General features: G+C 44.1%; 2 protein-coding genes across 2 annotated transcripts in view; one reads left to right on the top strand and one right to left on the bottom strand.

Moving 5' to 3' along the window:
- adcy5 (adenylate cyclase 5) overlaps nucleotides 1-11,372 on the top strand; it is a 101,141-nt gene extending 89,769 nt beyond the window's left edge. Inside the window, 9 exon segments of the mRNA XM_042084655.1 lie at nucleotides 2,535-2,651; nucleotides 3,047-3,211; nucleotides 4,417-4,592; nucleotides 5,238-5,258; nucleotides 5,543-5,675; nucleotides 6,638-6,901; nucleotides 7,481-7,685; nucleotides 8,116-8,240; nucleotides 8,674-11,372. Coding sequence (XP_041940589.1) covers nucleotides 2,535-2,651; nucleotides 3,047-3,211; nucleotides 4,417-4,592; nucleotides 5,238-5,258; nucleotides 5,543-5,675; nucleotides 6,638-6,901; nucleotides 7,481-7,685; nucleotides 8,116-8,240; nucleotides 8,674-8,802 — 1,335 coding nt within the window. The 3' untranslated portion in view covers nucleotides 8,803-11,372.
- A 1,492-nt stretch (nucleotides 11,373-12,864) lies between these two features.
- On the bottom strand, nucleotides 12,865-25,628 carry sec22a (SEC22 homolog A, vesicle trafficking protein). Its single transcript, XM_042084685.1, has 7 exons — nucleotides 25,473-25,628; nucleotides 23,990-24,197; nucleotides 20,933-21,096; nucleotides 19,914-20,093; nucleotides 17,701-17,819; nucleotides 15,965-16,030; nucleotides 12,865-14,815 (listed from the first exon to the last, which is right to left on the bottom strand). The coding sequence occupies exons 2-7, from the start codon at nucleotides 24,169-24,171 to the stop codon at nucleotides 14,615-14,617; spliced, it is 912 nt and encodes a 303-aa protein (XP_041940619.1). The 5' UTR covers nucleotides 24,172-24,197; nucleotides 25,473-25,628; the 3' UTR covers nucleotides 12,865-14,614.
- Nucleotides 25,629-26,398: the final 770 nt, after the last annotated feature.

Below are 26,398 nucleotides of genomic sequence, written 5' to 3'. Positions count from 1 at the left end.
TTAAAGTACTCGCATAGGCACTGATAGGTTGATGCTGGTGTTGAAAACTCAGGTCATCATAGATGCAGCAAGCAGCTGTGTGGGCAGCCGTGGCCCACTGGTTAGCACTCTGGACTTGTAACCGGAGGGTTGCCGGTTCGAGCCCCGACCAGTGGGCCGCGGCTGAAGTGCCCTTGAGCAAGGCACCTAACCCCTCACTGCTCCCCGAGCGCTGCCATTGTAGCAGGCAGCTCACTGCGCCGGGATTAGTGTGTGCTTCACCTCACTGTGTGTTCACTGGGTTTTTTGATAATCAAGCCCAATTTTAAAAAAAATGCTCTGAAAATATGATAATGATATCTGAATATGAACAAGATATCTGATCCGATTGAATTTTTTAATTCAACCGAAAAATGTACTTCTATTCACATAGTTTCACTAATGTGTGTGAAATACCAAAAGAGCCAATAAAGTTGAAAGTTGAACAAAAAATTTGTTCTTCGCTATGCTTAAAATGACTTGAATGTTCAAAGGGCTGTAGTTTTGCAACAATTAGTTATACAGATATACTATTTAAGATCTATGCATAGATTTGGTCTACAAACACCTGTGATTTTTTTTCAGAAAGGGTCACCTGCCAAATAACAGAAATACTGTTAGGTTCACAAGTTTTACCCCATTTTTGAGGCTCAGAAATAATTGGACAAACAAACATAACTATCATTATAACGATTATATTTAATACTGGGAGGAAAATCTTTTGCAGTTAATGTGAGTTGCTGCTTGTTTATGGGATCTTCAGTAGTGTCTTCAGTACGAGAAAAGCAAGCTCGATTGGGTTGAGTTCAGGGGACCGACTTGGCCATTGGAGAATATTCCATTTCTTTGTCTTGAGAAACTCTTGGGCTGCTTTGTGTCATTGTCTATCTGCACTGTAAAGCACTTTCCCCCTATCAGTTGTGCAGCATTTGGTTGAATCTGACCAGAGAGTACAGCTTTATGCATATCAGAATTCATCCGCTACTTCTATCAGCAGTCACATCATCAATAAACACCAGTGACCCTGTTCCATCGGCAGGCATACATGGTGATGTACAACACACCACCATGTTTGACAGATGATATGGTATTAGTATGCTTTGAATTATGAGCCGTTTTGTTTGTTGTTGTTTAATATTTAATATTCAATATTTAGTCTTTTCTCATCATTCTGATATAAATTAGTCGAGGTTTATTCTGTCCAAAGAATCTTCCAGAACTGGGGTTGCCGGTTCGAACCCCGACCAGCTGAAGTGCCCTTGAGCAAGGCACCTAACCCCTCATTGCTCCCCGAGCGCCTGTTGATGCAGGCAGCTCACTGCGCCGTGATTAGTGTGTGCTTCACCACGCTGTGTGTGTTTCACTAATTCACGGATTGGGATAAATGCAGAGACCAAATTTCCCTCACGGGATCAAAAGAGTTTATACTTAATATATATATATTATTTTTTTAAGTCTGATTTTGCCTCGCTGTTCTTGAGTGATACTAGTGGTTTGCACCTTGTTGTAAACCCCCTGGAATTGTATTCATGCAGCGTCTCTTGATTGTAGACTTTGATAATGGTAGGTTTACCTCCTCAAGAGTGTCCTTGACTTGGCTAGATGTTGTGAATAGGCCTTTCTTCACCAAGGAAAGAATTGTTGTCTTCCATGGTTTTCCAGGCCTTTTGATGTTACTGAGATTAACAGTGCATTTCTTATTCTTAATAATTTACCAAATTACCTCCTAAAATTCCTGCTACCAGTTTGATAGATGTGGTTTGTTTTTTTCAGCATAATTATAGCCTCCTTCACTTCAACACCTCTTTGAACCACATATGGGGAGCTCCAATGGACAGATACCAAATGCAAATGGTTGGAATGACCTCTAGACCCTTTATCTGCTTAATACTTCATGGAATAACAAGGAAAAAGGCCGATCCACTGTCAGTCAACTGTCCATTTCATTTTGAGCCTCAGAAATGGGGTGAGGGTATACAAAAATGGCTGTAATTCCTAAGCAGTTAATGCAATATTTTTGTTCAACCCCTTAAAAAAAAAAACTAAAGTCTATACAGCTTGGCTCCAGACCCATTCTGGTGCTGTACAGAGGTAAAATGACAGAAATATCAAAATGCTTATGGACCGAACTGTGCACTACTGGTCTACATCACCCTACTACATGACCGCTAGTCATTCACAAAACCATGGAAGACAGACATGGAGAGCTTGTGTCAACTTTTGTGTCATTAGGGTTATATATGTTTCTCATCGGCCTGTTTGGTTATGGTTGTCACCTATGTCTCGTGTTATATATTGTTTTATGTATATATGTATATGTTTTATATTATAAGTATTTATTTTTGTTGTCTGTCTGTTTTATATGTTTGTTTGTCATGTTCTTGTTTGTGTTATGTGTTTGTGTTACTGGTGTACATGTTTTTGGCACTTGCCTGTTTGCATCATCTGTTCACATGGGTTATGTACAGTATGTTTGTTATCTGCACCATCATCACCCCTCTCTCCACCATCTCCAGGTCTTCCCAGTGCCTCTGCAGACGATGTCCAAGCACATCGTCCAGTCCCGGCTGAACAGCACTCTAGTGGGCGTCTTCACCATCCTCCTGGTGTTCTTCTCTGCCTTCATCAACGTTGTGAGTCACAGCAGCTCCCTCAGCTTTTTTTCTTGTTTGTGCGTTGTGTATGCAAACAGACAGCTGACTAATCACCAACTTGTGGGCCCCCCAAAGACAACACACTGCACAATATGTTTGTGTTGATCCTCACAGTAATCACCATATTGACAATGATCTCACGCTTTTGAGGCCAAGTAGAGAGGAGAGGAGGTTCATTTAAATTCCGTGGATGCCGGATGTTCCACAAAGAACAGATGTTAGATGGTGTTGGCAGTGGCATTCTTTATAACAGTGCTGTCATAATTTTGACCAAGGAGGAAAATCAAACCAGTTCCATCAAGCCTCATATTACTAAATGTATCCCTCTCTCTCTCTCTCTCTCTCTCTCTCCGTTGACCCCCCCCCCCTCTCAGTTCACCTGTAGTACGGACAACCTGAAAATGTGCCTGGGTCGGGAGTTCAACGTGACTCCCAGCAGTGTCAATGCGTGCCACGTGCGCCGCTCTGCCTTCAACTACTCCCTGGGCACGCTGGAGGGCTTCTGCGGCAGCGGCGCACCCAACTGCAACTTCCCTGAGGTAGGGTGGGGTCTGGCTGATGCTTGGCTGGGATTTGGGAAGTTGAAATAGGGGCTTGGAAGTTGAAATAGGACAATTGAAAGTATTTCACAGTGCTGATGAAATATGAACCCAGCCCCTTTCTCCCTCTATCTCCCCATTGCTACCTCCCTTCCCCATCTCTCCCATTCTCTCTCCTTTCATCTCTCTCACTCAATCTCTCTTTCTCTCTGTTCCTCAATCTCTCTCTCTCTCCATTTCCTCTATCTCAATCTCTCTCTCTCTCTCTCTCTCTCTCCCCCTCTCCCTCTCCATCTCTCTCTCTCTCTCTCTCAATTCAATTCAATTCAATTGAGCTTTATTGGCATGACAAAAATACAATTTGTATTGCCAAAGCATACATGTACGTAGTAGTGTGTAAAGACATAAAACAAAACATCATGCATCATACATTACTGCAACGGCAGTGTGTGTGTGTGTGTGTGTGTGTGTGTGTGTGTGTGTGTGTGTGTTTGAGTTTTTGTGTGCTTCACTGATAAAGTGACTCCCTTTGTTTATGGCAAGCATCTATATATCTTGCTGCGACTCTTGCACTCTTTTGTTCCTCTCCTAATAATATTCTTAGACTTGGATCCTTAAAGTTTTGAAGGTCTGGATGCATTTCTCTGAATTTAAGAAAGAATTGATTTCGTATGTCTTTCCATTGGCAGCATTCAGCCAAGAAGTGAAGCTCTGTTTCTATGGCACCTTGGTTGCAATTGGTGCACAGCCTGTCTTCTCTGGGCAGCCAGGTTTGCCTGTGTCTGCCCTTCTCAATAGCCAGACTGTGATTGCTTAGTCTGTACCTGGTAAAGGTTTTTCTCTGTCTGGTATCAGTGACTGTGGATAGGTAGTCTGCCACAGTGTACTCTCTGTTTAGGGCCAAATAACATTGAAGTTTATTTTGTCTTTTTGTTGTTTCAGTCCAATATGATAAGTAATTTTGTTTTTCTGCATTTATAATTTGGTTAGGCCGAATTGTTTGAGAAAGGGTGGCAAGGTCCTGAGGCTGACTATTAGTTGTGTTAGTTGTACTATTAGTATGTGTGAGTCTCAGGACTAGCTGGACCGAGGACTAGCTCTCTCTCTCTCTCTCTCTCTCTCTCTCTCTCTCGCTCTCTCTCTCTCTCTCTCTCTCTCTCTCTCTCTCGCTCTCTCTCTCTCTCTCTCTCTCTCTCTCTCTGCAGTACTTCTCGTCTTGCGTGCTGCTCAGTCTGCTGGCCAGCTCCGTGTTCCTGCAGGTGAGCAGCATTGGGAAGCTCTTCCTCATGCTCTTCATCGAGGTGCTCTACGTGCTCATCCTGGAGGTGCCCGAGGTCACCCTTTTCGACAACATGGACCTACTGGTCATAGCCAACGCCATGTGAGTCACATCCCCAAACCCCCCAACACCTCCGCACACAACTGCTCTGATAAGATATGGGAGAGATTTTTGACGGCACAATTATTACAAGTTCAAATTGTGTTTCTACAGCTTTTATATACAAATGTCAGCTATTAACTTGGTTATTTGTTACTTGTTTAGCTTTTTTTTACAAGCCATTTCAAACATAGACACTTTCAAAAAGCATGACCTTCATGGCTTTATGACTAAGTGCTTTAAAGAGTGCACTTGACACTTGCTGATTCATGTTTTTTAAGCAATATCTATTTGAACAGCGGCACATTGAAATGACTGAGTGGGCTTAGCCACAGCTGACCTCAGACTCTAACCGCTGCAGACCCACTCAGTCCCTCTGGCTCTCGCAGGAGTGGAGGGATATGGATGGCTAGTTTCGCTTCGAGGCGCATTCATTTATTTAAGGGATGCACGCAGCCAACGTTCAGTTCAATTCAATTTCAGTTTTCAAGTTTCAGCAGTGCATTAGCCCGCTCGTAACGAATGTCCCTTCTGAATATAGATTTGGCTACTTGTGTTGTGTGTCTCTGTGATGAAACACTTGCTATTGCTTCCCATCTCCAACCCTCTCTGAAGCGTTACTTCCTCTTTGTTTTTCTCTCTCAACAGTCAGCACATCAATGGAACAAGGTAAGTCACATCAGACACTACCATATACCCCCAATATAAATTAAAGTTGAGGAAGGCATTGTGTTCTCCTTCAGCAATTCAAGATGGTGCCTATGGCATATGACTAAATCTTTCACTTTATTACTCTTCTATTGGGATGGGTTACCGCTGAGAAATAACAGTCTGCTGTCAAAGCACAGTGTTATATTCAGGGCTTTGTGCCGTACTTGATATAATTGAACTGGCTATTGCTGGCTTTTGTTGTTTTAAAGGCTGTAGACTTTTTGGTTTTGTTTCTTTGGCAGTTGTGTGATGGACTCCAAGGTGCCGCTGAAGATTGTGACTCCAGTGGTCATCACCGTATTTGTGCTGGCCCTTTATCTCCACGCTCAACAGGTGGAGTCCACGGCCAGACTAGACTTCCTGTGGAAGCTGCAGGTGTGTGTGTGTGTGTGTGTGTGTGTGTTTGTCTGTGAAATGTGTAGGACCTCTCTAATTAATTTCTCTCAACTATTTCCAAATTTGTATGACCTTACTTTACACCTGCTAGTTGTGTTCTATGACACCGTGATGGGCTGATTAGCCACACAAAGGCCAGGGCTTTGTAGTTGCCTTTGAAACGGCTTCTCCGTAATCTGCACACCCCTCAAATGAAGTCTGTACTTATCAAACACCAGTCCTGGCATTCACATAATTGAATTGTGAGCTCAAGGCAAATCAAATCAGGAACTCAAAGTAAAAACCATATTACCGTTTATGGAATTAGCGGAGGCTAGTAGCTGATGCTAAGTAAGGAAAAAGGGGGATGCCCCGAGTCCAAGGAGAAGAGGATGTCTGCCAATCGAATCAGCCAAATCCTCAGCGGTACCATCCAACGCCTAATCCAATCAGGACTCCTCAGTGTGCTCGACTGTATTTCAGGTCTAGAAATAGTATAACGGTATATTGTTGCACAGATAGAGCAAAGCTTGATGAATTGCTCTATTTGGAAACCTGGTCAGCAGCAGTCTATTTTCATTCATCTTCATGTTCTACGAAGAGCTCTTTTTACAGATCCCTTTATTGATCAGTTAAAATGTGATATTAACTTTAGCACATTTGTTAGGAATTCAACACAAAATGGATACTCGGCCGCGTCCAGCGATGACCTTTATTGATTATATAATGAGGATCAGATATCCCCTGTAGAACATCTACTGAATGTAAAACTGTGGGCAGTATCTCACTTGTCTGTTGGCAGGTTTTCAATGCGGTCACATCTCCTCCCATGTGTATTTTATGGATGTATGACCATTTCTCAGAGCCAAATTGGCTTCCATTCCAATCATTCTCGATTACCATTTACCTGTGTGTGTGTGATGAACAACACAGTGACACTGTGACTGCACTCATCCCCACAGGCCACCGAGGAAAAGGAGGAGATGGAGGAGCTGCAGGCCTACAACCGTCGCCTCCTCCACAACATCCTGCCCAAGGATGTGGCGGCGCACTTCCTGCAGCGAGAGCGGCGCAACGACGAGCTCTACTACCAGTCGTGCGAGTGCGTGGCCGTCATGTTCGCCTCCATCAGCAACTTCTCCGAGTTCTACGTGGAGCTCGAGGCCAACAATGAGGGCGTTGAGTGCCTGAGGCTGCTCAACGAGATAATTGCCGACTTTGATGAGGTACGGACGTCCCCTCGTTTGAAAAAGCGCTTTTGAACCTACTGTCTAGACAGTCTGTTTGTCCTCAGAATCTGTCCATCTATCTGTTTTCTCACTATCTCTGACTTTCAGGTGAAGGATGAAGTTTATCTTCATAAAATATCCTCGGCTTAATGAGCTGAAATTTGAAGTCCAAGAGAATTAGGTCATCATGACTTTGATCAGTGAAGATATTGCTGAGCAGCAATTACAGGCAAACACCCAGATCCTCTAGAGAGGCGGCAGTGTTCTGTTATTAGTGATGAGCGCCGAGCTCTATCTCTTTTTTCTCCTATCTGGCTTCCTTCCTCCCACACATACTGTACTGTTTCTGTCAGACTGGGTAAGAGTGGTTGGTGTCTTGGTTAATTTCATGGTGCATCAGGTTAAGTCAAGACATGTATATTAATGTTGGCGATAAGAACTATGGTAAGATATGAAAGTTGCCGCTAATGACTCTAGAATGCTTGTGTTAAACTGCTCTCTCTTTCTCCAACCCACTCTCTCTCCCTCCATCTCTCTCTCTGCCCCTTTCTCTCTCTCTCTCCCTCGTCCTCACAGATCATCAGTGAAGACCGGTTCCGTCAGCTGGAGAAAATCAAGACCATTGGCAGCACATACATGGCCGCCTCGGGCCTCAACGACTCCACGTACGACAAGGCCGGCCGCTCTCACATCCGGGCCCTGGCTGACTACGCCATGCGCCTGATGGAGCAGATGAAGCACATCAACGAGCACTCCTTCAACAACTTCAAGATGAAGATCGGTATGCTGGCACAGCTGCACAGGATGAACGTTGCCATGAAGCTATTCATCTGTTTTAGCTGGTTGACAGGTTTTCTGAGTTAATTCATGGGCTGTAGTCGAGATTGCAGAGCTTTTGTTTTGTGATTCTACTTTTCTGGATGCATCTCACCTGTAGTTGGTTGAAGACTGTCCTCTTGTTTATTTGAATTGCAGTCAAGTACATATTCACATTTACATGCACTTAAATGTGGCATGAATGCAGTGACCTAGCATATAGCATAGCAATGTATTATTACCAATACTCCCTGAGTATCACTTTCAGTTATGGGTATGTGGGGACATTAGCATATGAATACAGTGTAGCAGCTTGTGTATACTGTACATTCTTGTGTGTATATATGCTGTGGATGTGTGTATGATCCCTGAGTATCACTGTATTCCCTTCACAGGTCTCAACATGGGGCCCGTGGTGGCAGGGGTCATCGGGGCACGGAAGCCTCAGTACGACATCTGGGGGAACACGGTAAACGTGGCCAGCCGGATGGACAGCACAGGTGTGCCAGAGAGGATCCAGGTGAGAACAAATAAATAAACAAGCAGGATGTTGAACTCTGCTAAGATTAGTCATATTTGTATCAAGTGCTCAACACATCATTGGCCACACATTAAGTATGTTTATTACAGTGTGCTACATCTTTTGAGTATTTAAGTACTGTATACAAGTACATTAGTACACTTGTATTTAACACGGTCACATACACAGTATTGCATGCATTGTACCTACGGACATTTGGTTCATGGTCCACTTCCCTGGAGAGTAATTGTTCTCCCCCATGGGTAGAACAGGGTCACACTAATAACAAATTGCAGCTGTGTTGAAATGCTGCTGGCTGTGCTGACTGTGTCTTTAGTTGTTGTCTTGACAAGTGAGAACTGAGGTGCCCCACTGCTCCCTCTTTCTTTCTCTCTCTCTCCTTCTCTCTCTCTTTCTCTCTCTCATCCTTCAGGTGACCACTGACCTGTACCAGGTCCTGAACTCCTACAACTACGTCCTTGAGTTCCGGGGAGTCGTGAAGGTCAAGGGCAAAGGAGAAATGACCACTTATTTCTTGAACGGCGGGCCCAGCAGCAGTTAACACCCCTGACCCCCTCCCCCTAAGCAGCGACAGAGGCTGAGGACCCAGTTACTCTGAGGGGGGTGGAGAGGAGAGGAAGAGGGGGAAGGGGGGGGGGGGGGCAGATGGACAGACAATGTTTGTGTGCAGCTGAACCAGGAGTAGACCTACAGGACACTTAGGCCTGACAATCTTCTGTCTCCTTCGTGTATTGTTATCAAACAGTCCCCCCCTCCCTCCTTATCTGCTGGGGGCTCTCTGCTTGGTTGGAATGGTGTGGAGCCTTGACACCCCCACCCACCCCCCACGCCAGACTCCTTTTGAAAAGGACTGGAGGACCTCCACAACACGGTGGCCTCTTCAGGGGTGAGCAGCAACACCAAAAGAGGCCAAAGAAGCGCCAACCTGGACCAGAGACTTGAAAGCCAGAGTCCAAATGTCTGTTTTCCTTTAACTTGTGTGCAACAGATCGTCGAACTCAGAAGTGGTATTTTCTTCTCTCTCTCTCTCTCTCTCCACTCTGAAGAGGGTCAGAGAGGCTGTGGTCATTGTGACACACGTCTCTCGTTAAGGTCCAGGTGTTCTCCACAGCTCAATAGCTCGGCATGAGGACACTGAACTGTGTATACGTGCAAAACACCTCAGCTGTTTTCTGTGTATATCTTAATCCTTCATTGAGCCAGTGTGTGCTTCACAGTGGCTTTTGAACACCAAGCGGTGCAGTTGTGGCGCTGGTGTCCAAAACTGGGTGAACTAACATGGCTGCCAAGTCAGCCCAGACCCGTGGCGCTACCAACCCTTTACTGCAGAAGTTCTCCAACTCTGCCTGGGAGGCAACCAGGCTCGCCTGATGTAAGGAAACGAGAGCTCACCGTGTTATCTGTCTGGGTACTTGAATGAACAGACTGAGACTGTGTGTGTGTGTGTGTGTGTGTGTGAGAGAGTGTTTACACACAGGTGTTTGTGTGTGTGTGTGTGTGTGTGTGTGTGTGTGTGTGTGTGTAATATACACATGTATTTACAAGTTCGTCCCATCTCCCCATACCCAGATACTTACACACAGTCCCACTAATGTCCGTTTAAACTGAAGACACTTTCAATGACAGAGAGAAAGTCCAAGTAAGGGTCTTTTGTATTTATGACATTTTTGTATTTTGACTCAAAATACCAAACCTTCAAATATTTTAGATTCTATATTTTGTACATTGATAGAGAGCAGGCAAGAAAGAAAAATCTATGGATGCCAATGCGTATTGAGATGTATATAGCTGATGGAAATGTAATTACGAGCGTGCACATTTTTACACTCACTGCAACACAAGAGAACCACATTGCGCTAGTGCTTTGAAACCATGTAGTTCGAAGAACCACATGGTCGCGCATAAGAACCACTCTCAGTCTGAGAAGGCTTGTCCGAATACCCCCTTATACTACTCTTTTTATATCTACTACACAGGACGAGATTAGCTTCTCCTGAATAGTTGCTTTGGTAACCCCCCTCTGAGTTAGGACAGAATGACTGAGAAACGTAAGTGCATGAAGGTTAAATCAACAGTGTTAAACATTTAAAAGGCCTTTTGAGGTTGTAAGCTAGCTTGCTAGCCTGTTCAGAACGTGACACAGTGATATGAAATGTTATGAAAAGGTTGTGTACTGTAATAGTTTGTGATGGCAGAAGTCATGGGAGAGCCTCAGAGCCATTTCCTTTGCACTGCACTTCTGACAACTCCTGAGCCAACATCACCCCCCCCCCCCCCCCCCCCCCCCAACCCAACTTAATCAGATGGTACGACCCAATGAATGTCCATACACTATTCTCCAATGAGGCCTTTGTATTTGTAGGTGTGGTGAGTGGTTGCATTTGCCACTGTATATCAATACCAAGTGGACTTGTGGGAGAGCCACAAGCACCAATGACCTGCTGTTTAGTTGTTCTTACTGTACCTGTTTCCTGGAAACACTTCGAGCGAGCGCTGGTGTTGTCACATTGAAAAATGCTATTTCAGGTTTCTTACAACACCTTCCTTCCAATAGTCTGTTTTTTTTCTCTCCTGCTTAACCAGCAACTGTAGAATGAGCCGTGTTTTATGAGTGCAGTCTTGAAATAGATATTGCCTTGCTTTTTTTGGACCAAGTCTCTGGCCAATGTTCTACCTTTTAGGGGGAAAACGTATACGGACATCAAGCAAAAGGCTTCCAAGAAACACTGAAGTTACTCTGAAATATAATCAGGAACACTTTCTGACAGTTTAGTTAAATACACTCACCATTTTTTTGGATGGAGTTGGAATTTAGAACTGTTTGACTCAAGTTCTGTCTAGTCCCATTTTTGTGCTTTAAATGCAATTCCATTTAAGGTAGTGGTACGTATGTTTACCTTTTTTTCAGTGTGGAAGAAAAACTACATATTTATCAACCCCTCCCCTCAAAGTAAAATTACTATGATAGCCTGTAAGGCCATCCAAATGGTTAAAGAGAGGGAAAATTGGGTGAGCGCAAATCAATATAAAAACTTTGGGTTGTCTTTTTGCCTATCTATCATGTTCAACACTATTCTGTTTTTTTACATTCAAATAAACCACTACAATGTTCAACTTACTCTGGTCTTATTTTGAAGGGAAGTGTCATCACATAAATAATAAAATCAATTTGCACCCAGGTTCATCAAAAACATGTTTCTGTGTGATTACACCTTCATTTAGCCATTCACATTTCAGCTGAGTGAAGAATTTACTCCAACTCCAGCTGAAACACACAACAGTGTCTGCACGTCACAACATGTCAGTGTAAACCACTTCAATGGAAACTCCTTCTGTTGGAGCCATCTAAACATTTACTTTATGTATTTTGACTGATATTTAGCAGACGCTTCTTTCCAAAGCGACACGGATTGTCAGTTGGTGACGATAGCGCTGCTCCACCATATCTGGTGGTGCACCAGCATAGTCTCTGGGTAAAGCACCTTATGGAAGAGTCCCTGTATAATAGACCATCACTATTTTATTCAAAACCTTATCACTTGAGATGCTGTCCCTGTAGCCTTTCATGGATTGATAAATGTAGGTGTAGTATCCACAGCATCCAGAAGGGGGCAGGAGAGCGCTGCCTTAGCTGCAAGTGAAACTAGAAAGATGAACATCAATAACAGCAGAAACTTCTATAGAAAGTGAAGCTGGCGAATGCCCAGTGAGGAGCACCAGTTCTGCTGAGCAGTCACTGCTCAGGGATGGCCTGCTTACACATCCTCCAGGCACCAGCACCGATGTCTTCCATGTAAGGATACTACAAGGGTGACCTTACTCATTCTATGGTTTCTGTGTCATGGATGCAAGAGAATAGACCTCTGAAGTTCGCCTACAAAAAAGCTGCCATCTTTGACATCCGGTATCTGGCGATTTTTCCTATGGGAAAATAACATGGGGATTTTCAATAATCGCACCTGTTAAAGTCTCGTGGGGATGAAAAAGTCTGAAATGCAGACGTTTTCCTGAACACGCTTTTGTCCTCTGCCTTCGAGTAGATACTGTGAACTCCGCTAAGTGAAGGCGGCACACTTAGATTTTTGCTACCCCAGAGCTAACTTGCAATGCAATTTGCCATAGGTAGTTCGCTTCAATTAACAACCGGATCTCCTTATATGGGCAAAGATGGCCGTTTTGGATCTTTTTTGTAGGCGAACTTCAGAGGTCTATGAACACACTGCTGGTGGGAGATTTCCATATCCGTCTCAGGAGTGATCTATTCGCAAAGTCTACAAATGGAGTCTACATCCACTACTTTAACCATTTCCCTACACTCTTTAAAAAAATGTGTTGTCCCTATCTGAACACAGATGTTAAAAACAACGCAAGTTGTGTTTTCAACAGATTTGTTTTAAGAGCACCAACACCTTACCCACCCACCCCCACCCTCATCAACCTCCTGCATGCCAATATGACTGTCCCTACTGCCAGCCACTACTAAAAATCTGTTTATTTTGTGTTTGCTCTTGTCAACTTATACGCATCACCCTGACAAAACTTGAACTTAAAATAACCCAAATTATGTCTGACTTAATAGTCAATAGGAATAGTCAAAACAACACACAGCCGAAATATTTGATTATTTTTAAGGAAAATAGCATGCATAATAATCGCCATCACAACAATCAAATGTCTTGACTGCAAATGTGTCTGGGAATATACCAGACTTTTTCCAAAGCTGATCAAAGCTTTCTCACAGAATAATTTAGGGGAAAATACACAATTATTTTCAAGTTGTGGATTTGACCCATGCTGATTACCAGATTTCTTTTTTTCCCCAGAGTCTGAGAACATAAATGTGACTCTTACAATCAATAGCTGTGCGACAGCCCAGCCAACTTCAATATCACACCAGCTGTTAGATGTGCAATGCAATGTTTTTTATCTGAAGTTATGATCATGCCGAGTCGTTGCACCCTTTTGTTCTTGCCACTAGTGAATACACAGGACACCACACCCAGAAAACTTCAGAGGCTTCTGTTCATTTATGTTTACAGATCATCTTGAACAGACAGCATATACTTATGCGACAATCATCCAGCCGACCAAAAACAACAAACTGGATGAATACAACTGAAACAATGAAAAAAAAAAAAAATCATAAATAGCCTAATACAATGGGTTCAAAACATAACAGTTTGTAAGCAAACAATTGTAACCATAACCTGCAGTGCCCCAAGCATGATGAAACAGCCCCTTGATCAGGGCTGGAAAGGGCTGCTTCTCCCATAAAATAACAGCACTGCTGCAAGGCAACGTCAAACCGCACCTGGGATGACATCAAAGAGTGAGGAGAGAGATATCCATCAAGAGTGTATGTGTGTGTGTGTGTGTGAAAGAGACAATGAGAACGTGGAGAGCAGAGCATACCAGAGACAGCTGCATGACATACGGCATGAAAAAGGACATACGACACTAAAAGGAAAGTGTCATGGCTAAAGCTTAATGTGCTTCTAGAGGGTTGCCGTGTGTTTAATGATGACCAAAGCTTGCATATTCACCTCTATATCTCAGAGCCATGTTTAGTCTGCTGGCTGAAGTGAGAATGAAGGTATGGTGACAGCATGGGCGGCCATGTCCAGTACTCCCACTGATTAAATAGCATTTTGCTTTTGTAACATTGAAGTTGTATTATTTCTCTGAAATCATTTCATCAAAATCTCAGTCTAAAAAGGATGTCTACTTAACAGTAATTTAAACACCATCACAACAAAATAAATAGCTACCATGTGATTGTTTCATTTTTCCATTGATTTGGAGTATTCCGTGCATCTAATGAGACCATTATGTCCATAAGGAAAACCCAAGCTCTTGACCAACTGACATCGGCACAGACTGACTAACCGAGTCTTGACCATCCAATTACCAACCAGACTCGCTAGCTTGAGCACACTATTCTGGATGTTAAACCCCCCGGCAGCAGAAACAGACAGACCACTTTAATCTGACATACATCCCAGCTCCTCTGGCGGCCATCTTGGTGAGGAGATGAAGCGGAACATGCTAAATGCCCTGGAGGCAGCTCATTTTGCTTCTTTTTTTAACCGCAGGGGCTTTGCCCTGCAGTCTTAGCTTGCGTAGGGAAGACTAGCACACACATGGCTTTAGCTTAACCTCCAGGGCGTCTGTGGAATCCCAGTCCAGTTCACCCAGGGAGGGGGCAAAGAGAGCCTTCCTCTACGTTCCCCCTTCCGGTCTTTTGACCGTCCGGTCGCTTAGAGGCGCCCGGGGGCGGCGTGTGTGTGTGTGTGTGTGAGTGTGGAGAGTGCGTGTCTGCGGCGCGGCGTGTGTAGGGGTCAGAGGATGTCTGGTCAGACATTGTAGTCGGGGGCCTTGCCCTGGGGCAGTCGCAGGCGGATCTGCAGCGTGATGAAGGCTCCCACCGTCACGTGGAAGAGGATCTGCCACACGTTGCGCAGTTCGTACAGGTACATGTTACAGAGGCAGATGAGGGCGAAGGCCAGAAAGGACTTGATGTTCCTCCACACGGAGTAGTAGGCAAACAGGTAACACTGCGAGGGGTCAGGAGAGCAGGACATGTCACACAGGGGGCAAAGGCAGGGAACCACAGAATACTCAACCAACATGGGAGGCCAAAGTTTATGCAACTATGAACTGTATAACTCAAACACACACACACACACACACACACACAAACATCATGTTCATGTTCATTCAACAGGAGGCAAGAGGCCACAATGTTTTCAGTTATTGACTATTCCATGGATTTACACTCACACACAGGCATGTGTTTATGACAAGATGCAGTTTTCTCAGCAATTAGCTATGCTATGATTACACACACAAACACAAACACACGAGAGGAGAATGCGGAGTTCCAGACACAAAACATCTGGCCAGCTCCGTTCCTCAGATGGCGTCGAGCATGATGTTAGTGAAATCGGAGCGTCTGTGTATCTAAGAGACGCTACTAAGGCTTCGCACCAGCTGACGTGTCACAAACACTAGGCCGTCTCGCCTCTTCCAATCTGTCGCGATAACGACCCAATCTGGCCGACAGAGGCATATCCTTAGACTCAGCACAATTTTGCCAACAGCCTGTGGTCTAACGGTCAGTGTGCTATAAATACTAATCCTTTAAATTAGATGGACCGTACTGACTTTAATACCGATCAGCAAAACAGACACTTGGAAACTATGAGGTGAACAGTTGGCATTGTGCAGTTTAGAGAGGAGCCAACGCAGGGCATTTAATGGGGAGTCATTTGTTTGTCATTATGCAAACATTGCCTTAATATCTGTTTAATAATCAACTAAACGGCACTTATGTGGCAAATTTGAACGGAATACAGAAGTTCAATCTGTAGATGTGCCAGAGTTGGGGATTTCTTCATTAGTGTCATCCTGGGAAGTCATAATGATGAGAAATGTGTGCAGTGCTCAGAGTGAAGATGTAAACAGACACCAGGGAGAGAGACACTGAGAGAGAGAGTGAGAGAGAGAGGGAGAGAGGTAAGGAAGGAGAGAGAGTGATACAGAAACGAGGAGGAGGACAAGGAAACAACATGGAAGGAGTGAGCAAGGGAGACACACGAACAGCAAGAGATGAATGAAATGGCACATAGCCAGGCTGACAGGAAGCCAATGACAGACAGCGACCCCCCCTCCCCCCTTCCCTTCCCATCGCAGCCATCTCTCACCTGATACAGACAGGCTGCCGTCCCCAGGAAGAAGGCTATCACGTAATTAAAGTCCTCATCCTCGTTCTGCATACAGGGGCAGAATACAGAGGGGGGTGGGAGAGAGAGAGAGAGAGAGGGAGAGAGAAACATCTACGTCAGAAACACACACATTAGGAATGAGAGCAGGCAAAGAGAGTAATGCGAAAGCACAGAGATAAATTAGGCTACAGTACGTAGCCTGAGGCTATGGAAGCACACTGGTATGGTTAGCATTAGCCTTAGTGCTGCAATGCGGAACAATTCCATATGTATAAAGCAGGAATTAAGAGAGCCCTCTTGAACAATTTTGAATCTAGATCAAGACATCAGATGTGTCAGGCTGTAGTTTTTAAAGTCTGTGTTTACTGTGGCGTATGTCTGGGGTAAACTACATTTTCACAAATTAGACTTACTATTACATTCAGTCACTGAGTCTCAACAGATACTTTTATGTAATGGGACTTTAAAGCAAAGATCTTAGAGCAGAGCACTCTAGAATCTTTGCTTCACAGTACCATGAAAGGGCTTTTCATTGGACCCTGGGATTTGAACCTGTGGTGTATCCATCACCACACTACCTTCAGCACACCATCCCCTGTGGCTGTCTTTAGACTCTGCCAGACACATCCTCACTTAAGCACTTGGGCAGACAAATAAATAACCCTACATGGGTAGAGGGGTCTTCAGCCAAAAGATACTCACAGCCAGTATGGAACACATGCTGTGGAGTTTCCCTATTCCCTTTTAAAAATTTCCAAAATAACCTAGAAATGGCAACAGAATGTTAGGAGGCATCTGATACCTATATGTTATACACCTATGGTATATATTATACACCTTTATGTTGTACACCTATGCTATATATTATACACCTATATGTTTATATGTTGTACACCTATGCTATATATTATACACCTATATGTTGTATGTACACCTATGCTATATCTGGTACACCTATGCTATATATTATACACCTATATGTTGTACACCTATGCTATATGTTGTACACCTATGCTATATGTTGTACGCCTATATGTTGTACACCTATGCTATATGTTGTACACCTATGCTATATATTATACACCTATATGTTGTACACCTATGCTATATGTTGTACACCTATGCTTTATATTATACACCTATATGTTGTACGCCTATGCTATATGTTGTACACCTATGCTATATGTTATACACCTATATGTTGTACACCTATGCTATATGTTATACACCTATATGTTGTACACCTATGCTATATGTTGTACACCTTTGCTATCTGTTATATGCCTATATGTTGTACACCTATGCTATATGTTGTACACCTTTGCTATCTGTTATATGCCTATATGTTGTACACCTATGCTATATGTTGTACACCTTTGCTATCTGTTATATGCCTATATGTTGTACACCTTTGCTATCTGTTATATGCCTATATGTTGTACACCTATGCTATATGTTGTACACCTTTGCTATTTGTTATACGCCTATATATGTTATACACCTATGCTATCTGATATCCACTGAAGTTAGCATGCAAACCAGCTAGCGTCGGCAGGGCTTTCTAGTCATAGCATGTTGTACCCATGGTTGTACCACATGTGGCCGCTGCATTAAATGGAAAGCCATTGGAAGAGTGCCGCGTGGCTGTGTTCAAGACCACTCGCATGGTACCCAATTCCACGTGCTTCCTTTCACGCTGCCCGGCTGGCCCCTACCTGAAGGATGCTCTCGATGGCGTGGACCCCGCGCAGCAGGTTGAGGCCGGTGCAGAGCAAACTCAGCACACATGACACCACCCCCGCCAACGTCACCGGCTCAAGCATCTGGTGGGGCGCTAAGGGGGAAGACCAGACAGAGGGGTGGGTGAGTATGAGTGAGTGAGTGAGAGAGAGAGAGAGAGTGTGAGTGAGTGAGTGAGTGTGAGTGAGTGAGTGAGTGAGTGAGTGAGTGAGTGAGTGAGTGAGAGAGAGAGAAAGTGTGAGTGAGAGAGAGTGTGAGAGCGAGAGAGAGAGTGAGTGAGTGAGTGAGTGAGTGAGAGAGAGAGAAAGTGTGAGTGAGTGAGAGTGTGAGAGAGAGAAAGAGAAAGTGTGAGTGAGTGCAGAGAGAGAGTGTGAGAGTGAGAAAGAGAAAGAGAGAGATTTTGGTTACTATTACAGGCGAATGCTTTATCATTATCAGGAGAGACTGCGGAGTCTCCTCATGTTTCTTATGCTTAAGTCTCTGGGATTTGACAAATTCTGAGAGAGAGACATTCACATTCAAATCAAATGAGCGGAGCCTCCATGTAGTGGTTTAGCCTCTAGCTGTGAACTGTCTCCTATGCAAATCAAACTAGATAAAAGCACCTCCAATCAATCAAAGTGACTGTAATGTAATGTAATGTAATGTAAGCCCTATGCCGAGTGATTTAACCAACCACTGGATTTCTAAAAGCAACGTGAGGGTTTGAGGTGATTTATTATAATCTCAGCAGTAAGGTCTTATTTATAACAATGTTGCAGGGCTGTTACAGTTACATTGTAGCACATGCTACAAAAAAAAAAAATCAGTCTGTGCTATGGATGATTTACCAGTTTAGAAGCAGTGACACCTTATATAAAATGTTTTCTAGAGTGCAGCCGATAGATAAGGTGTTTGCAACTACATACCGATGCTAGAGATTTTGTGGATTGTGCTACAAAACTATCAACCTCTGTAGCACCCGACCTTTGAACAAAAGTTAACATACCATCCTTTTGATCAGGATATGCTCTCTACCAACAGCTCTTTCATTTTATCATCTCTTTATTTTCCTTGTGTGTCTTTCACTGACCATATTGATCAGGCCAGATCAATATGTTAACGCCAAACAAGCAGAGAGAGCAAAGGGTAGTCTTCTTTATGATCTACAAATGTTTACCACTAAAATATGGTCTACTGTCTGGTTAGGCTCACAACATTCTGTTTTTCTTTAACCCCCAAAAGAAGAAGAGGAGAACATTAAAGCTGCTCCAAGCTCCTTTCATCTTTCCCCACTAGGGATTACTTCCAACCTTCAATGTAAGGAACCTAATAAGGAATCTCAGGTGTGAAGCCTTTGATTCTCTCTGTGCGATACAGAGGGGAAACATGCTAACCCCAGCAGCCCCTGTAGACGCCGCCGCTTCCCCACAACGCTCAGAGACAGCACACACACACACACACACACACACACACACACACACACACACACACACACGCACACACACACAGTCTTTGGAGATGAGACATCAGAGGAGCCTTCCAGGCATGCGCCGGTGCATCCATAAAAACGTTCAAACGTTCACATTCACACACATATACACACATACTGTACATATACATATGGCCGCTCTCTCACACACACACATACACAAAATCCATGTGTTTCATTTCCAGTGTTATCAGCTGTAGCCTGGAGGCAAAGTATGGTGTGTGTGAGTGTGTGCGCTGCTGACATTATGAAACGGGTGCGAGAGATGCGGAGGATTTGTGGAGTTGTGCTTCGCCTCTTTGGCTGTTTCCACCTTCAAATGTCACGTTGCTGCCTAGCGCACACACACGCCCTTGGACACAGAGAGCGAGGGATAGGAGCTTGGGTTTGAAAGACCAAGTAAACTGAAATCGCTGTAAAAAAACAAGTCACAAGGCTGATCTCATAGATGAGCTGAAATAACCAAGTGCAAACAACCCTGGAGTCATGACTCTAAAAACAAGGCATCCAGACCGCCCATGAAAATGTATACCTACACAGTACTACACTGTGATTGACTTGAGTCTACCAAGTTATTGCACAATTAATCAGTGCCTGGGACCTTTTACTTGGAAGCAGTGTTTTGTCAGATCAATACTTTAGCCATCATATATCTTATCATATATACTGTAGCGATAAAAAAAACAAAAAAAAACAACTGGTGTGTGTGATCAGTACCTATGCCCTTGTACTTGGAGGGGGTGTGTTGGGAGAAGCCGTTTTCGGATCCCAGTTCCTCGGGGGAGAGCTGGTAAGGCGGTCTCAGCTTGATCTCCGTCTGCATGTCGGCCAGGTTGATCTTGGTGGAGAGCGAGCGCGGGCTGTTGTAGCGCTGCTTGGTCTTCTGGATGAAGTTGTCTGTCAGAGGAATGAAAGCAATGATTTCAGACAATGTCATTCATTGTTAATCGTTGCTATGTTTATTAAATAAAAGGCTTCGGCAAACAAAATAAACAAAAGTTGCGTGCAGCAAATCTCTTGACATGTAAACATTAGAGGCTGATGCAAAACCGCAGCAACAATCTCAAATGTTATTAGGTCTCCTGTCAACTCAAAATGTAGAAAATCTGCGCCGAGTAGTTACAACACACTTACACTAACAGCCAAAGACTACATTATATTCCACTAACAGCAAAAACGTAAAACTGGGTGCTGCTTGTGCATATAGCTCCAAGCTGTACAGAGTCTTTGCGTTTGCAGAGCTATTAAAAAGACTGTAGCTTCAGGTTTATAATGACTGTATGAGGATACTGCTTAAGAAACCCAGGTGCTGTAGTGCAAGTGAGTTGTTCTGTAATGCATGTCAGCACCCTTCAGGCATTACTAACAAGTTTGATGTACAAATTCATTTGTCGCCTGAGCGTCAACATTGTTATGCTGCTGGCAAATCCAAAGTTTAGTGCCATACAATAGCAGTCACCCCTGTGAAAACACTGTTATTCTCTCTGTGTTTTATAGAAGTGCAATGTTTTAGTTTCTTTTTCTTTTCCTTTTTAATGTATGTTCTGTCATGTCTGTGTTATCTGTGACTTCTGAATGGACCCTGAGTATGACAATAAAGGTAAAGGTGATGAAGGTGATGATGAAGGTGGTGATGACTGTAGATCTGGGCCGTGCTGATGCCATTCACTCATAGCATTTCTTTATCAGTCTATTCATGAGACAACAGCCGCTGGGATTCCTGTTGTTCTGCTCACCGAACTCGATGAAGGAGTAGGGCCGCACGGCGCTGTTGGTGCGCTTGGTGTCATAGGTGACGATGAACTCCCTCTGCAGCTCGTCTAGGAAGCAGAAGGCCAGGACGTTGGGGTAGCTCTCTGTGCACACCATCATGTAGCCCACGCCCAGCGAGCTCGTGAAACTGGACAACACAACACAACACAACACAACACAACACACAGGGGAAGGGCGTTCAGTCAAGAGGATGGTCCAGCCAAACCACACAATTAAATAAGAACACACATCCCAGTGTGTGGAAAACATCAGAGGAGGATTGGGATTGATGGCCCAAGGACAGATTGACAGCCAAAGGATGAGAGACTCACTTACTCAACAACAACACATTCATATCCCACATCAAAGAGTGCTCTAAATACACACGCACGCACACGCACATGCACACACGCGCACATGCACACACACAGTAACACCAGTTCCACTGACACTCAGTTCATAGTATGATCACACACAGCCACTCACAACACACAGCAGGGAGGTGTTAAGGAGGCAGTGAGTTGTATTAGGTCATAAATAAATATGGGCCGCCGATCTCACTCTGTCTTTGGTGCGCCACATCTAACAGGAAGTGCCACAGCAGAGCGCTGATGTAATGTCTCTGACTGGGACGTTGAGAGCTCCCATGGTGCTCTGCTTCTAACAGGCCTGGAGCGTCTGTACTAATGTCTTGGCAAGGCCGGGGGCAGGCTGGACTCTGGCCACGAACATGGGAATGACATCTGCTGTTCCTGCGGGACACGGGGGAGAGGGTGGGAAAGGCTCCATGTCGCACACGTGCAGCCAGGGGGAAAAACAACCTGTGATCACATCTCGGAGCGTTAGCAAGAAAACAAAAACGTTTTGCGCTTATTTCGCTTCCCATGGCCAAATCAGACTGACCCGTATGAGCTGTGTGGGCCGAACCCAAACTAGAGCCCAGAACCTAAACTCCCCCTGTAGATATGCGTCTCCCTGACCAGTTGGTTTATCAATGACCTCTGGGGTGCTTCTTGTCCCCGACCTTCCTTCACATTGCTCGCCTTCTCGTTTCAGCGGATGGGGGTAGGTGGACGTCTGTGGAGGAAGTGAGGCGAGCGGTTGTCACAATCTGTGCGTCAGTGCTAATGCCTCTGCTGGGAGATGAAACAAACCTATGACTCACACACTTCAGCAGCAGAAGAGAGAGAGACAGAGAGGAGAGAGAGAGAGAGGGAGAGAGAGAAAAAAAAGAGAGAGAGGAAGGCCATATAACACAGAGAAGGAGAGAGGGTGAAAAATAAAAGTTCTTATCCGGGAGTGAAGAGAGTAAGACTAAGAAATGCTCACTTTAGGAGAAGAGGAAGGGAAAGAAGGAAAGAGGGAGAGAAAGACTAAAAGAGAGAAAGTTGCTCCCACAGAGTGAAGATAGAGAGAGAGAGAAACTGAGACAGAAAGAGAAAGCTACTATCGAAGAGCAAGGAGAGAGTGAAAGACACAAGAAAGAGAGAAAGCTCTAACCCAATAAAGAAGAGTTTGTTGCAGAAGTGCTTGAAGAGAGTGAGGGAGACCGAAAGTGTGTCTATTCCCTTCTGCCTGCGTTAGAAGTTTTCCTGGATGATGGATGACAGCTGTCCAGACTGCCAAAGTGGCAAAATGGCCGCCCTACCCTCAAAAGAAGCCATACGTCTGCATTAGGGCCCCGGTGAGCGGTGGCCTCACATCCCCACATTACATTAGTCTCTGTTTGAAAAGCCAAGCAGCCCCCGTCCTTCCTGGTTTTCCACAGGCCCAACTTCGTCTTCATTAAACCGACGGCACATCAAATGAGCGCTCAGGGTCCAGTGGCAGGAGGAAGGTGGAGGCCGTAACGGGGATTCGTTCCGCTCGGGTGACGCTGCTTTGATTAGGACGTTAGTGGCATTCCCGTGGAATCCACGTAAACATACTCGGTCATCCGCCAGCCAGCGGCAACTTCCAGAGGTGGAACGGCTAGCGCAAGTAAGGGAGAGCTTCTCAGTGGGCACCATGCAGAATGGGCAGCTTCAGCGTCGGCCTGTCATTATGTTACATTATGCAAATTAACAGGAGGATAACCAGGCCGTCCTTCTAACACACACTACTGTAACAACAAACACAAACACACACACACAGGCGTCACACACACATACAGGCGTTCGCAAACAACGAAAGACCATGGCACATCTCCACCTAGGAGATGCTCTGCTCATTTAATTGACAGCATCAACAGCACTTTTACTCAGAAAAAAAAAAACACCTCTAATCAGACATCATTTGATCAAGGCTTCAAAGGTTCCTTCAAAAGGAAAGGAAAGTAATGTCAAGAAGATGCACAAAAATCACACACACACACACGCACGCACGCACGCACACACACACACACACACACACAAGCCTGTGCCACAAACTTTAATCTGAGGCCCCAAGATGTCTGGTGTCTGAAAAATCAACATCAAAGACGAGCGCTCATCTCAGTCAGAAAAGCACTTTCAGTAACGCTTGGAAAGCAGATGGAAAACACTGACAGCACAAGACGGGGTGGATTGTGGTTAATGTATTCCATTTGCAGTTGTTACAATAAGCAATTTTCCACTGAAAAGAGAGGAACCATTCTGCTTTCTTGATACACAACTGAAAGTAAACAACTTAAAATTCTGAAAATGAACCACCCACTTCCCAGACAAAAATTATTTTTTCCCCCCTATTTTGAATATAATTACAAGTCAACCATAGAGAAGAAATGTATGCAAAAGAAGAATCAACTACTTGTGTTTGTTTAGTCCCCCATGTAGTTTAATTTAATAACTATATTTTCCATTAAATTATGTTACATATCTGAGATATTCTACTGAGCTATCAGCCATCACTGAGAGAATACTGTCTGGCTTTATCACAGCATCATTCTTTTAAACCATACTTCCCACACCCAAATGACGTCAAACTAATCTCTTCTTCAGGATTAATTTACTGTTACACCTCATTATAAGTGTATAAATAGCGTAAAAAGTAACCATACGACTGAACTTTATCAAGACACTTACTTGACATTGTACTGGCCAGTCTTGAAAGTGCAACGGTCGGGGAACTGGCTGAGTTTTTTGGACAGGCCCTTCAGATGTCTCTTGGTCTCTTGGAGCCCTTTGTCCTGCTCATAGTCTGTGGAAGCGGAGAGGGGGAGCCCGTCCCTCACCCGCACTACTGACGCAAACAGAACCATTGACATGCTGTGGTACACCTGAGGGTGCTGATCTGGAAAGGAAGAGAAACAGGTTTTGGAGCGAGCTCACACATGATCTACCAAGTTCTTGTTTTAAGTAACTCTTGAACAAATCTGGTAGTTTTGGAAAACGGTCATGACAAATGAATCCCCGATAGATACCTACTCGCTGTATAGAGCACTATCTGCAAGCTATTGTTGAGACATAGTAAAGAGTTGAGACAAAATAAAAATAAAATGACAAAATAATACAATTTCCCTCAACAAGAAGAGAATGTGGATGGTTACAAGGTGTGACATCCCACTGAACTATGTGATTTCAGTTGCATCTGTGTTTGTCAGCATGGAGACATGAGACTAATGACAAGGAGAAATTGACCAGAATCAGTACCCTGGATAGCACCAAAGATTAGCGCGCACCACATCTCAAGACACTTGCCAACAGTAGGCCTACGACACTCGAGTGATCACTACCTCTGTTTACGGTAGTGCTACCTAACTAAGAAACGTTAATAGTTTACTTACTTAATTAACAATCAATAGGTCTATACGATATCTGTATACTAAAACGTGATGCGCGTACTGTTAAAATTATAAGTCACGTATACCTAAATGTTAGGTTTACAAAAATGTCAACAGTAACGTTAATGTTATTTTATTCTGCAGCAAAACTTCGGAGCAAGCAGGTTCCCATCTGGTTTCTTTGAAGTATGCTAAAGTTAACGCTAGCCAGCTGGCAAAGGTATAAACAGAGCTTCTGTTGATATCTCCGACGTAATGTTAGCTAATGTGTACCCAAAACAGACACCATGGGTTTTTTTAGCAAAGTAAAATAGCACGTTAATTGTCCATGTACTGACCATTTAGTCATTTGCTATTCAGCTAGCCTACTAAACGCGAGGTATCAGTGTCAGGTAAACGTTAATTGGGACAACCTGTCTAATACCTGAGCTATCTGCCAGTTAGCTGATGTAAACCTAATGATAGCTAGCCACATTCTGTCCATGTCCCTAACGTTATGAAGTTTCGTATAATCCCATGTTCATGCACGAAATCCTCACAGCCACAAGCCCAACGTTTGTAAGGTTACAAAGTCAATTGACGTTTTTATCAGATGTCGCTCCTTGATTCTCATTTCCCGTCCGCAGTAGCATGGGTAGCTTTAGTAACGTTACTGTGAATGCAGCCAGCAAGCTAGCCTAGTAGCAGCTAACGTTAAGCTGGTTAGCCAAATGTATGTCCTGGCTTTAGGACAGGGCAGGTCATTTGCCCGTTAAAGTAAAGTTATTAAAGTAAATAATGCTAACCTGGATGCAGACATGTGCTACTTGTGTGTATCTGTGGAATGTTCTTTATCTCCAGAAACGGAGATTTGCATCATTGCCTTTTGCCGCTAGCTCTCACGTCTGCCACCCTCATCACCACAGGAGGAGAGCTCTGTCCTAGAATCTTTGGTGAGTAGGGCTACTGTTTACGTGGCCAGAAGCAAAGCATTATGGGTAACCTACTACCGAAAGTCTGCGAAAGTCTTCTGTAGGCTAGCTGCTCTACAGAAGGGGACAGAGACTCCGTATCCTTTGCTTCTGCCTGAAAAAATAGCTCTAATCTTAAATTTAGTTTAAGAAGGTCACCTATAGATTAGCCCTAATTTAGGCTACCCCCCCCGGATCCCTTGGTTTTAAACTAGATGTAGCCTACAGCAGAGCGGTACAAAATATGACCACCGCGGCAACCCCTCAAATTTTGTATAATGGTTGTGTGTGTGTGTGTATGGGTTGGGACTGGGGAGTTAATGGTGTGTGTGTGTGTATGTGCAGTGGCCTGTACTGTAATCCTGTACGCACTGTACAATTTTGCAATGCTTTATTCATGAAAATAATTAAATGTTACAACAATAAAATAGCTTGTGTAGGCTAGGCCTACTGTCTTAATTGAAACATGTTTCGCGCACAAATCATAGCCTATGTTTAGGGGAAAGAGAATGGACATCTCAACATAAGGATACATTAGAAGATGATGATTGGTGTAAACTTTGTCACGACATAAGCAGTTCTGGCGCTTAAAAACGCAACGTTACATTCAAGTGTTTAACAGTAAAAGGCGCACTGTTAGCAGTTATGCTGAAGGCAGTGAGATTAGGCACTGCATCCTACAGTTACTCTGTTTGGAACATCGTAATTCGGGTTACAAGATTGATAAGATTAAGTTAATGCGTAGAGGCTATGGATCATCT

The sequence above is a fragment of the Alosa sapidissima genome, chromosome 2, assembly GCF_018492685.1.
Source record: "Alosa sapidissima isolate fAloSap1 chromosome 2, fAloSap1.pri, whole genome shotgun sequence".
Classification (NCBI taxonomy): Eukaryota; Metazoa; Chordata; class Actinopteri; order Clupeiformes; family Clupeidae; genus Alosa; species Alosa sapidissima.
The sequence above is the reverse complement of the archived record's forward strand: the minus strand, read 5'-3'. Positions and strand labels throughout refer to the sequence as shown.

Bases quoted from the DNA above. Each gene is read 5' to 3' on its own strand.
- sec22a (XM_042084685.1), bottom strand. From the start codon at position 24,171: ATGTCAATGGTTCTGTTTGCGTCAGTAGTGCGGGTGAGGGACGGGCTC. The intron at 21,097-23,989 runs GTAAGTGTCTTG...TGTGTTGTCCAG, and splicing joins ACTGGCCAGTACAATGTCAA to TTTCACGAGCTCGCTGGGCG. The intron at 17,820-19,913 runs GTACTGATCACA...CTTCCCCCTTAG, and splicing joins CTCCAAGTACAAGGGCATAG to CGCCCCACCAGATGCTTGAG.